The following is a 15,303-nucleotide window of genomic DNA, read 5'->3' on the forward strand; positions in this document are numbered from 1 at the left end:
AAGGCAGGGGACGCTTTTCTCTATAAAGAATTCATTTTTCAATAAGAAGTATATCTGCATCAAACAAGGAAATAATGTTTCTGCATTGAAAGATCGATTTTAGCCAAACAAACTATCACATTTATTGGAATGATCTTTTTTAGAAGACACATACGTTGGTTTGAATATACATGGTGATATTCTTTCCTTGTTTTTCCAAAAAAATGGAAACAAATTGGCTATACAAGATTTACATTTTACTAAAAGCCCACCAGATTTTTCCCTTTTTTATGCACATGTTTTTAATAGCTAGGAGACATTTTGTTTCTATGATTATATATCATCATTCCATAATAAGCAAGGACTGAATATACTAATATATTTCCATGTCATTAATACTTAAAATTTATCGTTTTGGTCAGAAAAACTGAACAATCAATGAATATTAATGTAAAAAAAAATCAATTAACCTCAAAGAACGTCCCTTCAGTAAAAATTGATTCTTCATTCATACTAACACAGAAAAAAGACATCTATAGTATCCTGTACACAAGACAAAAATCAAAGACTAGAAATCCATTTTGACAAACAACAAAGAAACTACTACAACATTCTGACAACCATCTGTCTATGATCCCATTCAGTAATCGGTGCCGTTAAGATACTCAAAGTCCAAACGCAAAGGGGATTGACGGCATAGAAACGCTATTAATGAGAGCACGCGTTTTCCCTAACCCTTGAGGTTTTCCTTGTTCAGTAGAATTAATCCCTTGTCCTAAACAATACCGCCCCCTTTGGGGTTCAGGATAGCATATGGCGAGCGGCTAGCGGTTCCCTTTTCTTGTTTTCACCGCTTAAGATGGTGACAGCGGGTGATACCTTTTGTTCTCTCCCTCCAAAAATATGGTGCTCTTTTTGATGTAGTACTTTTTGAAGAGTGCATGACGGGAATTGTTCGAGAGTGACCTTTAGGTCAAGCGAAAACTTGAGAACATCAAAACTTTGCGCTGCGACCAAGTCTGACAAGTTCCACGAAACCACATGCTTTAGGGTCTTTCTAAAACGTCTATAACGTATTCTGTCTTCTTGGTGAGTTACAGTCGACAAAGCGGACGTTACCTTGAAGTGATATACCACTGAAAAACAAACAGAGCTTCAAATGAATGATTTCATTGATACAAATGAGTGACAATGCCCCCTCTTCCCGCGGGCGAGGGCACACCGACAAAAGTACGCCATTGAAGACAGGACGCTTACGGGCAAGGAAGAGATGACAAATGCCTAGCGGCGACATCAAAGAGCAGTGCATCCCGGCAAAGCACCAATCATACCCTAGTAGGGCTTCTAACGCTTTCGCAACCCCTTTGCGCAACACATTTGAAGCTCTTAATACATTTTATGATGATTATTTGCATCAAAATTATGGAGGCGTTTAAAGAATTATTCAGATCAAATAGATTGTATCATTTGATATTCAAATAAATATACGTTCATATCGTCTGTGTCAATTATATTCTTCACAAAACAATATTGCTAGTGTTTCAAGCATCATGATAGATCTATGATAGACTTCTTTGTTATTAAAGATTTCATAGATAAGAGATTTCATAGATAAGAGAGGAATATTTCGTTGAGCATGAAGTATTTTGTTATTGTTTTCTTGTCAATTAAAGAAAATGTATAAAGGAAACAACATCTGGAGGTATTTTAGAAATGCTTGAGTTGATTTTGTTGTCGAGTACAAAAATGTTACACTTAAAACTCTCTCCAGCATTTAGTCTGTAATTACTGTTAATTGCTCCCCAATCAAATCGTCGCTAAAATACCTATAATCGACGCGGACAACATAATCGCCCTAACCTATAATTTCTCTAAAGCCGCAGTTGTCGACTCGAATTCTAACCGAGTATTGACGTACAAACTGGAGTCGAGAAAATTGGAATAATTTGGAAGAATCTAACCAAAGCGGTTCACTAGCTTCTTTTTTTTTCTTCTTCCAGGGCTCGGGTTTTGGCACGGAAATTGCCGAGAGGGCGGAAAATACCGTTGTTTGGCTGGGCGACATTGTTGGAATAGTTCGGTGTCCTGTGTATCGGTTATCACAGAGGATATAGTCTCATTAACTGGTCTCCTCCGTACAAAATGACCTTTAAGATCCTGTCACTTGAAGGCAAAGAGTGCGTGCGAACCACGGACGGAACTTAGGCACCAGTAGCCGTTTGTCTAACGAGACCGGTAACTTAAAACACATTAATCTTAGTCTAGAGCAACACGGAATCCGTCTGTTTCAGTGGGTAAGGATGTTAAACATTTAAGTTATTGTTTAGGGTTTGTTGGCAAGCAAAAACACGGGGTAGATAGACGGCATTTTCGACATTTCTAAACAGAATTTCGCATATATACTTCAACACAGTGATACCACTACACATAGACATTTCCACAGTAGCCATTTTTTCGGACTATAAGGCCATTTATTTACAAATAGAAATCATGATGGAATATTGCAACCATACAATACACAATAAGCAAAATGATTGCGTACATTTTGAAACTCTCTTTTAAAATTTTTTTTCCAACTATAAGGCCATTTATTCACTTATTAGAAATCATGAAGGAAAAATAATCACACAATACACAATATGGAAAATAATTACGTACATTTAGATACTCTCTTTTAAAATTTATCATTAAGTACACATTCTTGCCCAAAACTAAATGCAGAAAAGATTTGAAATGTACAAAAAATAGAGTACGTCTAAGACAAAACAAACAGGTGTAAAAGCCTATTCTGCCAATTTTGTCGTATTTTCTTGACGAAAGAAAGCTGGAGTACATACACGTGATACGTACCATTATGTTCTGTATCGGTCCATATGGTACCCCTCCCAATCCACCTCTCTTATTAAAACGATAGCAGACAATTTAATCACGGTAGCTAAAAGCTATCTTTTACAATCATTAAATGTAATTTTTCATGGGTGAAACAGACAATGTGTACACTTCATTGTTGTTATACTTACGACTAGAATTTTGTACACCCCCCCCCCCCTTTAAATCCTACTACTAGTAACTACAGAGCTAGAAGAACGTATCATAGTGTAACTAACTAGACCGCTGGCGGCCGTGTTGATTATTGGTACTTCCGAATGCTGCTCCCAAGCGGCAAAGCCCCCATGACCCCCACAACCCTCCAGCTACCGCCAATTCGTCGCCCTCAGTCAAACGTACTTAGCATCTCATTTAGAGCACGATTCGGCAATTTCTCAGTAAGTATACTGTTCTAAATCACGTAAAATCTGATAATCACTTTTTCTGAAGTATATTTTAGTTTGTATCATATCATATGAAGTATATTTTCGAATAGCAAATAAAACTTGGAAGTGATATCAAGACGGTTGATTTTGGACATTTAAAAGAATTTCTGGGGGGGGGGGGGTAAAATCAAAGCTTCCGACTCCGTAAAAAAATAACAAATGTACAGTACCATACCACGTGTTATTACTGAGATTTCCCGGCCTGCCCCGCGCGGGTGGGTGGAGCTATCGCCGCGCGTTTGAAGTGCTGCGGTCTACCTTGCTGGCGGCGATGTGCCCCCGTTTCACATCAGAAATCCTAATTAATAAGGTCTTTTGCATCAACGGGCGGCCATTGTAGCCCAATCAAGATCTGTTAGAATCAATTACCGGCTGAATGCTGGCATTATACCCTGGAGTCGGCCTGGGTGTCGTGGTTTCTGGGCTCACTCGACCCGCGGCAAACTCCCATCGCGTTCTAGATTAAGAACAAGCTTTTCGCCATTTAACTGCGGGAAGTTGCAGCGCCTTTCTGTCTACAGACTCTAATATTTCTCGGCTTGGCGCGCTCATTAGTTCTTGGGCACATTTTTTGTGTCGGGATCGTTACTCGGAACGTAGACAAAGATGTCGCTGACAGACGACGTGCAGGGAAGGCAAGGGCGCCCGAGCCCTAGGCGGGAGAACACCAGCCCTCGCCCGAACACAAGCGACTTCTCTATCGCTAGGATACTCTCCCACAACAACCCCGATAGAGACAGCAGACAGCACCACAACCAGAAACTGTCCGTGTACGAGTCGCCGAGGAGGGATCTCCACGAGTTTGGAGCACCGATCGAGGATGAGAAGTCCGGCGGGCCCTTCTCCACCTCGCCCCGTACAGACGCGTCGGTCGCCTCGGCGTCTTCTCCGGAAGTGAGCTCCACATCTTCGGCAAGGACACCCGACAGCCTGAAGTCGCCGTCCCCTACGGCTGAAGACATCCACAGAAAGAAGATGAAAGCAAACGACGGTAAGACATACCTTCTATCTCTTAAAGAAACACGATTCACTTCTTAAGACTTCACAAAAAGGCGATGTTTCAAACCAATCGGTTGGTTGTCAACTGAAGACTTCTTAAGAGTGATTATGACCATTACTTTCAATTACAGCATTATCTCCATTAAGGTTGCCTGTCTCCTGTAAGATAATTTTCTCATCAATCATTTTCTCGCATCCTTTGTGTTAAGACAATTTCGAAAGATGAATCCTTCTTGTAGACATAGTTGTTGGGCTCACGGCACTGAGACCTCCCGTCAAACGGCTAAACAAATCGTGCTCTTCTTAACTTTGCTTCTCTATTTTCTGAGATGTGTTTCTATACAAACTCTTAGAAAGGTTTTGTTTGCTACTGTACATTACATCACAATATGGGCTTGAAAAATTCTGTACTTATTATAAACTCAATTGCGATATGTGTGCGTGGTATATCAACTTAAACGTTAACGTAGTTGGTAAGATTGTTTAAACGAGTACTTCTTATGTTCTAGCTAGACCTAGAGCTAGAACATGAACTTTAAAGCTCTAAGTCATTTACGACATCTAGCTACATAAAAAAGCGGAAAGACAAATACTGAATCTTAAATTCACACCGTTGGCATCAAATGTATCGGTTTACGGATTTTTCTAACTCAACTATATGTAGAAAGAAAACAACAGTCATTTTATGTCAAACGCTTAGTATTTACATGAAGTATATACATTGGGCAACGACGTTTAGCCTTTCCACATTGAACTACAAGATTATTTAGTTTTCTTTTGATATATGACCACTATGTTATCCAGAAAATAATACATTTTTGGACATGATTTTTTTTATAGAAATTTAACTCAAATGTATCGTCACGTGGACAAAAAACTCGTTCTTTTTAATTCTTTCTATTGATAGTATTCTCCTGTAAAAGAAATGTGTTTTCAATACCCCCATCTTATTGGCATGATAGAGCACAAGGTACCCCTAAAAGTCTTGCTTTACATAGCTCCAAAGACAAGAAAATTGAAGTGTGTACGAAATAGTCTATCGCTATACTCTCTAATGTTATACTTAAACCAAGGACACCCTATGTCAACAAAATGGTGGCTAAAACTAACCAGTTCTCTAGCTACTACTTTTGTCCTTGTAGACTGGTCAGGCTTTGATAAACCAGGGAAAACGGCTGACCGCAGCGAGTAGCTCTTCAAACGGTGTGGTCACTTCAAAGGCATCTCCGTTTTCCTCCCGTGTTTGTTTGTGTGTTTTGCACTGCGTGTAGTTTATTTACCTGTTTCTACACCGTGAGTCAGTTAGGGCGAACAGGTAGTGTAGTCTGAAACGTATTTCCTTTCTTTTTAAGATTGCTATGGAAGGAAAATTGTTTCTTCTTTTATAAGACGGGCGCAGTTACGTTGTAACACATTGAGCTTAGCCTCTACCAGGCCCCGCGGATGGCTGGGAAAATAGTAGAAATTGGCCAAATAGAGTGAATAGTATGCCAAGGGAGTCGGCTACGGAGAGAGGGTCCAATATGCCATCCTTACGGAGCCTGCAAGTGAAACCCTGGCAAATATTCTCCCTATAGCCGGCGTAGTTTGTCTGGTAGACACTAATTGAAGCAAAGGTAAATGCTTAAAGGAGGTTATAAGAAAAGCAGTTCGTAGGGGGTCCTAGCTGCCTGTACTTGATTTGTATTGTTAGTGAATACGTATACCGGTACCGGTATAGCACTTGTGGAGTATTGTTCACGTTTGTTGATTTGTCTTTACAAAGTGAACAGCTTTCAAGCACTTAATGATTGCGTTTAACGTGTTCTTTTTCTAAACCAGTTCATACATAAAACTATAAATTGGTTGTGCGGGTGATATGTGGTTACCGGTATTGGGAATCGAACCCGTAATCAGTATAACACACCTCTTCAATATTGTTGTCTATTTGTCGGTTGGATGATATAAAGCTCTTGTTCTCTGTGTTTTAAGGAAGAAGGACACAATTGTATCTACTTGTTTGTGGGATTTGAACCCGTGTCCCCAGGTGTGCATGTTGGGGACGCCGGTAGACGCAACCGATAGGTCTGTAAGGTAGTTTCTATCCCCAAACATGGCGTCTCTGGTCTTCGCCGCCCACTTGAGAACTACCCACCGTGCGAAATCTCATGAAGCCGGAATATAGCCTCGTTATCTTCTGAAATTCCGCCTAGGATTCCCTCGGTAAGTCGGGCAAAGGTATCAACATATCTGGCGCCATGAAAAAAGGATAGACTGTGTTGTGTGTACTTATGGTGAGTGTACTGCAAAAGAAACAGTAGCGGCCTTAGTTTTCAAATAAACTGTCAACATTGCTGGTTTAGAATCGTATATTTAGATAAATCATTCATTGCATCATTCCAGTAACGATATAACCTCAACACAACACAAAATTTCTTAAATTTTAAAGCACGTAGATGGCATGCATAGGAGCCAATTGAATATTTCTTGAATCAAGGAACTGTAAAAAAAATCACTTCTCTCTTGCCCTTGTTCAAGCAAACCTAATAGAAAGAACACCGACTTTCCTGAAAGTTATAGTTGTTTCATGCGGCTGAAGCATTTCGAAACATTTTTTTTTTCTTGGTTGTGCCACAAAAGGACAGAACCAAGCGAGTGGAAAATCTTTATCAGTTAGTACCATTCCGTGTTCCGGTGTTTGAGATAGTAGCAGACCGTACCTTCTACCTGTTGTTTGGTGTAATTAGGCGTATACTGAGATTCGCCGAAACGTTGAGGAAACCTGTCCTGTGTGTGGGTATAAACAACAGTGGCGCCATGGAGCGACAACAAACGATGTGGTCACCGTGAATCATACGACAGGAACAGGACAGAGTTGTTTGATGTGACAGACAGATAAAGCCGTCCCCATGGGGGCTGTACGGTACGGGAACACCTATGCTACGTCTGTCACTACCATTATGACTCACCTGAAATGTATTTTACATCGCACCGCAGTTACCTGTGCTTCCCACAAACTAGGCTTACATTTACTAGACGCAAATGTACAGCGGAAATACAAGCTTATTCCGAGCTCGTTTTTGAACCTTGTTTTTCATTAAGATAGAAAGAAAAAAACTGTTAAGGATCAGAAAAAGGTACTGCAAACCTTTTAAATATTCAGCCTCCATAGTGACCGCTGGCTCAAAAAAATCGCTTGCTAACCACGGTTACTACGGAGGCTAGTACTCAGGTTGTTAAATATTATGAATATAACGTAAATATGTTTTAAACTATTGTAGCTTACTATGGTTGACTGTATGCAAAGGTTTCTTAAGTTGTTTCAGTGAAAGAAAACGAGTCTATCACAAATATGAGGACTAACTATTTTTGGTGTAAAAGCAAATAATAAAGTCGTCACTTAAAGGTGGTCTTGGGTTTCTTATTAAAAAGTCAAAGACGTTTACGGTACAACTAAGCCAAAATTTTGTTCAGTGTCTTATAAGTAAGGTAAGTCGATTTAAAACCTTAAGAAAAACTCGAACACTTGGTATCCTGTCTAAAGAAGTGACTGTGACAACGACAGACTTCGGCCCGCCTCGGAAGTCATTATAGACCTTTATCTATGAGTCCTTTCCCTTCGTGTTTGCCCCGAGGACGATCGGGAGGTTTCGGAAGAGACATAGCTTCCTCGGCATGGACTTGATGTCCGCTTTTTTTCCTCAGAAGGAATTCAACAAATCTTGAGACAGTGCTATGGGCAAGGATACGTATAGTTAAAACGTTAATTCTACTTCCTAAGAATATTTTGCAGATGACACTGTCGTTTACCCGTTTTTTACCCTGTACATTATTGTATATTTTTCAAATGTGGAAGCTATATATATATATATAAAAAGTGATTTCTAAAATTTGAGGCAGCAATATTCCATACATCTACCCATAATCTCAAAGAATAATGATTTGCTTATTGTAAGTGATTCAATATGTTTCAAATTGGTGTTATTATATCCTTCTGGGGAAATAGCGTAAAATAGGAACAATCTTGGATTATACGTCAAGCCTTCAAGTCTAGCCGACCGCAATTGTCGGCGCTTTTGGCTAAGTTCGGTCTCCTTATAGCCGGCTAACTGGTAGCTAAACTCATTTCCTGTAAGATTCTAACATTTGTTATAGATCTACAATGAAAGAAAATCGCTGAAATTTCGCGATATGAAAATTTCATAATCTTTCAAAGGTACATAACTTAAGGTTTCTCATTGCGATTTTTAAACGAGACCTAGAAGCGTTTAAAACGAAAAAAGAAACAGTTTTAAAGTTGTGGCAAGTCGTTCTGTTTTGAAGGATTAGAAATATTTTCATTTTACCGGGGGGTTGCTGGTTAAGTATGCGGCGCGCGGTGCTCAATGCCCCCGCGAATTTAGATCAACGGCGCGCCGAAACATCGTGCCCCGTGGCGCGGAAATCTCACGGAGGATCCCCTTACAAGACCAGCCAAGATCGTGTTGAAGTTAAAAACACAGAAGTTGATGGATCGACGGATGTAACCTACCCGCGCAAGTGGCTCTTGTTGTGTAAACTTCACATCAAAGTTTGGCTGCTCCAATTTGAGACGGATAGACTTGTGCTCAATACAGCGGAGGTCGGGGGAAACACGGTCGGGGGAGAAAGAGTTTGAAAAGGGAGAAACATTTCACTGAGACGACCTTAATGTTTTAAAAGTGATCAGCTGGTGTTTTGACAACTTGGGATCACGGCCTTTCGAGTACACGTCATGGACAGCTAAGGTGGGGGGGGGGGGGGGGAAGAGAGTTGCAAAGAAAATGGCTGATGTTACCACAAGAGTACAAATCTTTCTTGATATCTTGTACCTTTAGAAATAGCTGCATTACGAATTATACAATTACAAAGCTTAAGGGCGGAGTTTTTTAATTTCCTTTATCATTTCTAAGATTTTCATAATCTTATGGAACACATTCTCTGCTATAGCATTTGGCAATAGGCTACTTACTTGTGCATAAAAGCTACGTAAAAGGACCATAAACGAAGGCTTTAGAAAAGGTAAACCGAATATCTATATCAGATTGTGTCGTGTACAATCCATCTTAAACGTATAATCCACCGAGTCTAACTTAAAGTTGTTTTAAGAAATCTCTTAGACGAGCCGACTCGTTTTTCTAAAACCTACAATGACTTGAAAAGCGCCGCTTTTAAATTGTCCACTCCACTCGCCATGGCAAATCCGATACGAGATCACCGTCGATTCCAACAAAAACCCTCCGCTGACTGAACAGATGCGCAAAGTTAATAAAAGACTAGAGTTTCTTGTGAAGTTTTGTGGCGAGACCAGCATGTAGGCAGCCTGTTCCTACCACCTGCTGGCTCTGCATTCAACACTGTTGAATCGAGCTTTTACAAAACGTTCCAGGCAATATTAGGATCGGTATCACCCGTATTCACTACCCATTCACACACAGCGATCAGTCCCACCCTCAGTGTTAAGGGTTCTTTTTTGAAGATAAATTTCCGCGGTCGCGCTTGAAACGAGAGACAAATAGGGGAGAGAGAATCAAAGGGATAGCGGAAAATCGTCTTTATCGTTTGTGATATGCCCAGTAATTTGTAAATTATATTCCTTTCACAAAGGAAGACAGCGGACAAACGTTTGCTGGAGTTTAAATGGATAGGTTAGGATAGGATTACGTGTTGGGGAACATCTGGACTAGTGCATTGCTGGCAGTTCCGTTGAAAACGGAAAAAGAAATGTTTAACAATTAAAACGAAGAAACAAAAGAAAAGAAATGTTTAACAATTAAAAAGAACAAACATAAGAAAAGAAAAAAAATATCGCCAGAAAACAGTATAATGAAAGGAGACATGAAACACATTAATATTTCTTACAATTTTCGTTTTATTTCAAAAAGGTTGTGACCATGCGTCCATGGGTATATTAAACTTATTTTCTATTCAAACGACTATTTGATTTTGCCATTTAGAATTACTAATTCAAATTGAATTGCAACAATACGTTTAACTTTAACAAGAACGTACTTATCAAACGTTTTAGCGTGCACTTTTTTCTCAAAAGAATTAAGAAAAATTAAGCAAAAGAGAAGAGATTTATTTTGCAAAAATGTTTCTCTTTCTTTCTCGCATTTCTGTCGACAACGAACTTTTCACATATGTTTATCAATATATGCTTGCCTTTGTTTTAGCTTCCTCGCAGTGTATACTCGTATACGTGTGATATGACTATATACGACAGGTGTTAATACGATAATGAACCACACAACTTCTGCTTCTATTGTTAAGCCAAAAGCACTAAATCCACATTCTCGACATATTTGTCCTTGAATGTCACAATATAATGAAACTAATTGTACCTTTTTGACAGATTTATCGAGCAAAAGAGACAAGAAGATTTTAGACAGATATGCGTTCTCTAATCTCATAGTAAAATCTTCATTTTGGTACCAATTGCAATTATAAGATTACAATTGTCCGTAAAGCTTTAGAAAATACATCAGTTAATGTTTACTTGTTTTTGTCATATGAGAAAATATGGTTTTGTTGAAGACAGTAGCAGTTCCATACATTGCAATGCAGTATTCCCAACAAGTGTGTGTTTAAATTGTGCAACTTATCTTTTAAAGCTATATATACCACTAAATGTACTTGCATGATTTTTACGGATCGACTATTCAGTGTATGCTGCAAGTCGTTTATTTGGTATATCTTTTGACCACATACTGTTATATACTGAGGTAGCATTATAAATTTATTGGTTATCACCATTTTGATACTTTGAGCCAATATCTGAATGGAGTTTGGTTCGGTCATGTCAAAAAGTTAAGTTTCAATCGCAATGAAGACCATTTTTCCGAGTCTAGTCTTGTTCCGATGAAACCAAGGTTGTTCCCTGTCGCATGTTGTCCCTCAAGCCATTGTTATGTCCTTACAAGTGATCTCAGTGGTTAGAATACCACTCCGGGCGATACTGGCGCCAACCAACGACGCCAATTCTTACTCACCCAGACGAACAGATGTTTCAAGATAGCCGTGTAGCCACCAGACTTGACTTTTGACTCATCGTATAACAGATAACATCAAGAGCTCACAGTTCAAAGCATATTCATCATTGTCCCAAAAGATCTTCCCTGATTTGCTATATAGATAGAAAGGAAAAAAATCTGCCAACAGTAAAAAAAATCTATAAGTTTTGAATCTGTACACAAAAGTTAATAAATATATCAACTTTGATATAGGTTGAGTGACATTCTAAGGTTTGGTAATTGAAAAAGTATTTGTGAAACTATTAAGGTGACTGACACACCTGGTAGCATCGATGTATGTGTTTATATTTACGTTAAGGAAACAAATAGCTTTCACACGTTTTTCTCGAAGACGGTCTCGTGTGAAAATTTAACGACAGGAATGTTTCAGGTGACTGATTCGCGTGGCTCTTTTTATACCTATTATAACCGACATATGATTTTGAAATAGTCAAATAATAAGAGAGTAATTGTGAAAAATGGGCGGATGGCCTTTAGCTTGCTTGTTGTCATTTCAAATTGGTGCAGAATGTGATGATAACGGTTCATTAGGAGTCATTAAACAAAGTGGATGCACAAGCATAATGGAAAAATTGGTTCTTTCTTCTTTTGCCAGCGGGTGTCTACTCTAATTTTGATCTGCAAGAGATAGAATAGACCCGTTTTAACGGTTTTGTCTCTTAACTGACCTAACTAGCCTCTTGAAACACTTTAAATACTACATATTAGTGACCCAACACTAAACTTTCATACTCATCTAATATCATACATATTTATATCAACTGTACATGTAGGTTGTAGCTTTGTTCATTTTGGTTGTTATAGTCTTCCATGTTGTTTTTCGTTATGTGTACTTTATATTTTTACAGTTGTATATCTATTAAGGAATGGGAAATGCATCACCGTCGTTTCCAAATCCTACATATATGAACAAGATAAAAGTAACATAATTTGTTAGGCTTTTTGGCAAACGGCAAAGACCAGTTGTTGTGAGTGATAAATATTTTCAAGTAAATGTGTAAGACTACCTAGATAGGAGTTGTATCATATGACAGTTGAATTTTTACAAAGGCATGCAATATATCTCGTAAATAGGCTTTGTATGAGCGTCGATGACTGACATGATATTTCATAATTGCGTTATTTTTGCCTGCGAAATTGTAACGCAGTCAAGTCCCAATAATATTTTTTCACATGATTGCATCTAAAAATATGTCATATTTTATGCCATGCTGTCTTCGTTTTCGCTGACATACTACGTTTTTCATGATCGCCCAGAATTTTCTAATGGTTTCCTGTCCCAGTACCAAATGTATATTACATAAAGCAATCTGCGATGTTGAATCATATTGGTTTTAGGTATTTCATAATTCGTTCTGGGTATTTCGGCGTATTTTCGGTAAATAGGTGGACCCCATATACGTTTTGTACATAGGCGGCTATTGGAATTACCAAACTTATATTATCTTTGTTTCTTTGTTTGTTTGTTTGTTTTATTTGGCTTATGTTTTAAAATTTGATATTTCAGATGACGAACGCTCGGAATCGCCCCGTCTGTACAGACAAGATGAGAGAAAGAAGCGCCCCCGTACGGCCTTCACCGCAGAGCAGATCAAGGAACTGGAGGGCGAGTTCCAGAAGAACAAATACCTGTCCGTCACCAAACGGCTGGAGCTGTCCAACCAGCTCAAACTCACAGAAACACAGGTTAGGAGACTTTCCTTTTTCTGTGCTCTTTCGGTAGCCTGGGTGCCATCAAACCCACACCACGTCTTCATTACACCACAAGCTATCTGTCACCAAAATATCAAGACCATAGCACGTCCAGGTCAAGAGATACAAAAATGGAATTTCTGCTGCAGTACCAAGGTCACATACCAGGGGGCCCAAAATCAACCTTGAATTTCGGCTTCACAACACCTGCCCACATACCAAATATCATCGTAATCCATCAAGAGGTTCTTGAGTTATGCTGACTACAGTAGTCCGGAAACACAAACAGACAGGCAGTCAAACAGACAGACAAACAAACAAACAAACAAACAGACACACAGACACACCCAAAACTATATCTCCATTTTTCATGGAGATAACTAGAGCTAAGTATTTGTGCTACATATACTTCAGGTTTGCTATGTTAGTTTAGCGATCACGGGGTCTTGTTATAACTATGAATTGGCATAGGGTTTTTATTTGAGTTGAATGTGTGATAGTTGTGTGGCGATTTGTTAAAAATAGAGAGAACGCTAGCGACCCCAAAAAACACCCCTACCAAAAATGGTATGGCGACCCTTTGACGTCACAATTCAAGATGGAGGCCACCACACATGGCAACGGATCCAACAAAGGTTTTGCTACGCAAACCTGTAAAATTCTAGACGACAAGATAGTAATCTATCATGGCACCCAGGCTACTCTTTGGTCCATTCAATCTCAAACTAGACTAGCTTGAAAATTGAAAGTCAAGTTCATCTGTGTTGGTAGATTACATTCTGATTTAGGATTAAACCATACTTTTCAACAGAGTTAAAAAAAGGGAATATTGAACTTATCTAATTCTTAATTAATCTACACCAGCCTTAGTCAACGAATGGACAATCCACTTTTCTATGACGTCACGTTTTGCAGATAGAACCCATGACTTGGTTATAAGTTGCAGGAAGTCTATGACGTCCCCCGTCTACAAGTATGCGGTTTGAATATCTAGCTTCAAACTGTTTAAATGTGTGCCGATCTGGGGGGCAGCCCAAAGTTCGGAGACACAAACAAAATCTTGCACATTTCTATTACATGTACAATCTTTTGTTGATTTTTGTGTGCTTATTCCTTTTTTTGCAGATAAAGATCTGGTTCCAAAATAGGAGGACAAAATGGAAAAGGAAGTACACCAACGACTTGGAACTACTCGCCCACCAACACTATGCATCCCTTGCTGGACTTTACGGATCGCCAAACCCATGGGCCTACGCGCAGAGACTTTACAACATTGGCCAACATCCGGGGTACACCGCGGTACATCCGGGGTACCAGTACACGCCGTACCAGGCAGCAGCAGCCTTCCCAAGATACCCCTCGCCAGTGCTAGCTCATCAACCGACGTTAGCTGGACCTGCGACTCCAAATAGCCCTGCAAGAACGTAGCTCGTTCTAGTAAATACAGTGTAAAATGTAAATAAGTCTATTTGTAGTAAGTCTTATCAGTAAATATAATATTTTTTCTTCGAAATGATGAACAGCAAACTAGATGTAGATGCTGATTTTGAATTTGAATTTGCAAGCCGTTATGTAGTTTCATTGATGTAAATACAGTGGTGATTTCGGTTACAACCGATAGTAGTCGTTGAATTCAAACTATGCACATAGGTTTTTTTCTTCCTCACTGCCTTAGTCAATGGAAATGAATTTTGCTCCGAAAAAAAACAGAAGACTTTAGAAGCACAATAAGAATATTACTATGCCAGGAAGTGCCTTTATTATTAAGCACGTGTCTATTATTTATGCAATAGTTAGATAATCAAATCATATGAAGTGTCCATATTAAGATCTATACATGTATGATTATGCAATATGATTTTGTATAGGTTGTATAGATTCTATTCCGAGTTGTAGTACAAAAGTAATGATAATAAAAAACAAATTTGCTCTGCAGAACTCATGAGTATGTGATATCCTATATCAACATCTAGATAGTATGTAATCTTAAAAAGGAAAGGTTTTTGTATGTTATGTTCTTAGGAAAATATGTGTGTAAATGCTTTAGTCAGTATATCTTCCAGGTTAAAATGTAGCTTCGTATTGAGTTTTGTGAATGGACCAAATGCATATGGAGCTTTCTGTTGGGTCTGGAGTCTAACATAATGACCAAAAACGTCTGATTTTTTAAATTACTTTAACGCATAGAACCAATCAGCGAGATGGATAAATCAGTACCCAGCTTCATGCTCAGCTAGCTTAATGGCAATTGACAGCGGCACAACGTGTTAGTGTACAGACGATCGCGT

General features: G+C 38.9%; 1 protein-coding gene across 1 annotated transcript; it reads left to right on the forward strand.

Moving 5' to 3' along the window:
- Positions 1-3,781: 3,781 nt before the first annotated feature.
- Positions 3,782-14,557, forward strand: LOC136446319 (homeobox protein ceh-30-like). Its single transcript, XM_066444673.1, has 3 exons — positions 3,782-4,284; positions 12,831-13,009; positions 14,141-14,557. The coding sequence occupies exons 1-3, from the start codon at positions 3,900-3,902 to the stop codon at positions 14,441-14,443; spliced, it is 867 nt and encodes a 288-aa protein (XP_066300770.1). The 5' UTR covers positions 3,782-3,899; the 3' UTR covers positions 14,444-14,557.
- Positions 14,558-15,303: the final 746 nt, after the last annotated feature.

The sequence above is a fragment of the Branchiostoma lanceolatum genome, chromosome 12 (genome assembly GCF_035083965.1).
Source record: "Branchiostoma lanceolatum isolate klBraLanc5 chromosome 12, klBraLanc5.hap2, whole genome shotgun sequence".
Lineage (NCBI taxonomy): Eukaryota > Metazoa > Chordata > Leptocardii > Amphioxiformes > Branchiostomatidae > Branchiostoma > Branchiostoma lanceolatum.

Excerpts from the sequence above, each read along its gene's own strand:
- LOC136446319 (XM_066444673.1), top strand. The coding sequence starts at position 3,900 with ATGTCGCTGACAGACGACGTGCAGGGAAGGCAAGGGCGCCCGAGCCCT. Across the intron at positions 4,285-12,830 it reads GAAGATGAAAGCAAACGACG|ATGACGAACGCTCGGAATCG; the intron begins GTAAGACATACC and ends TTGATATTTCAG. Across the intron at positions 13,010-14,140 it reads TCAAACTCACAGAAACACAG|ATAAAGATCTGGTTCCAAAA; the intron begins GTTAGGAGACTT and ends CTTTTTTTGCAG.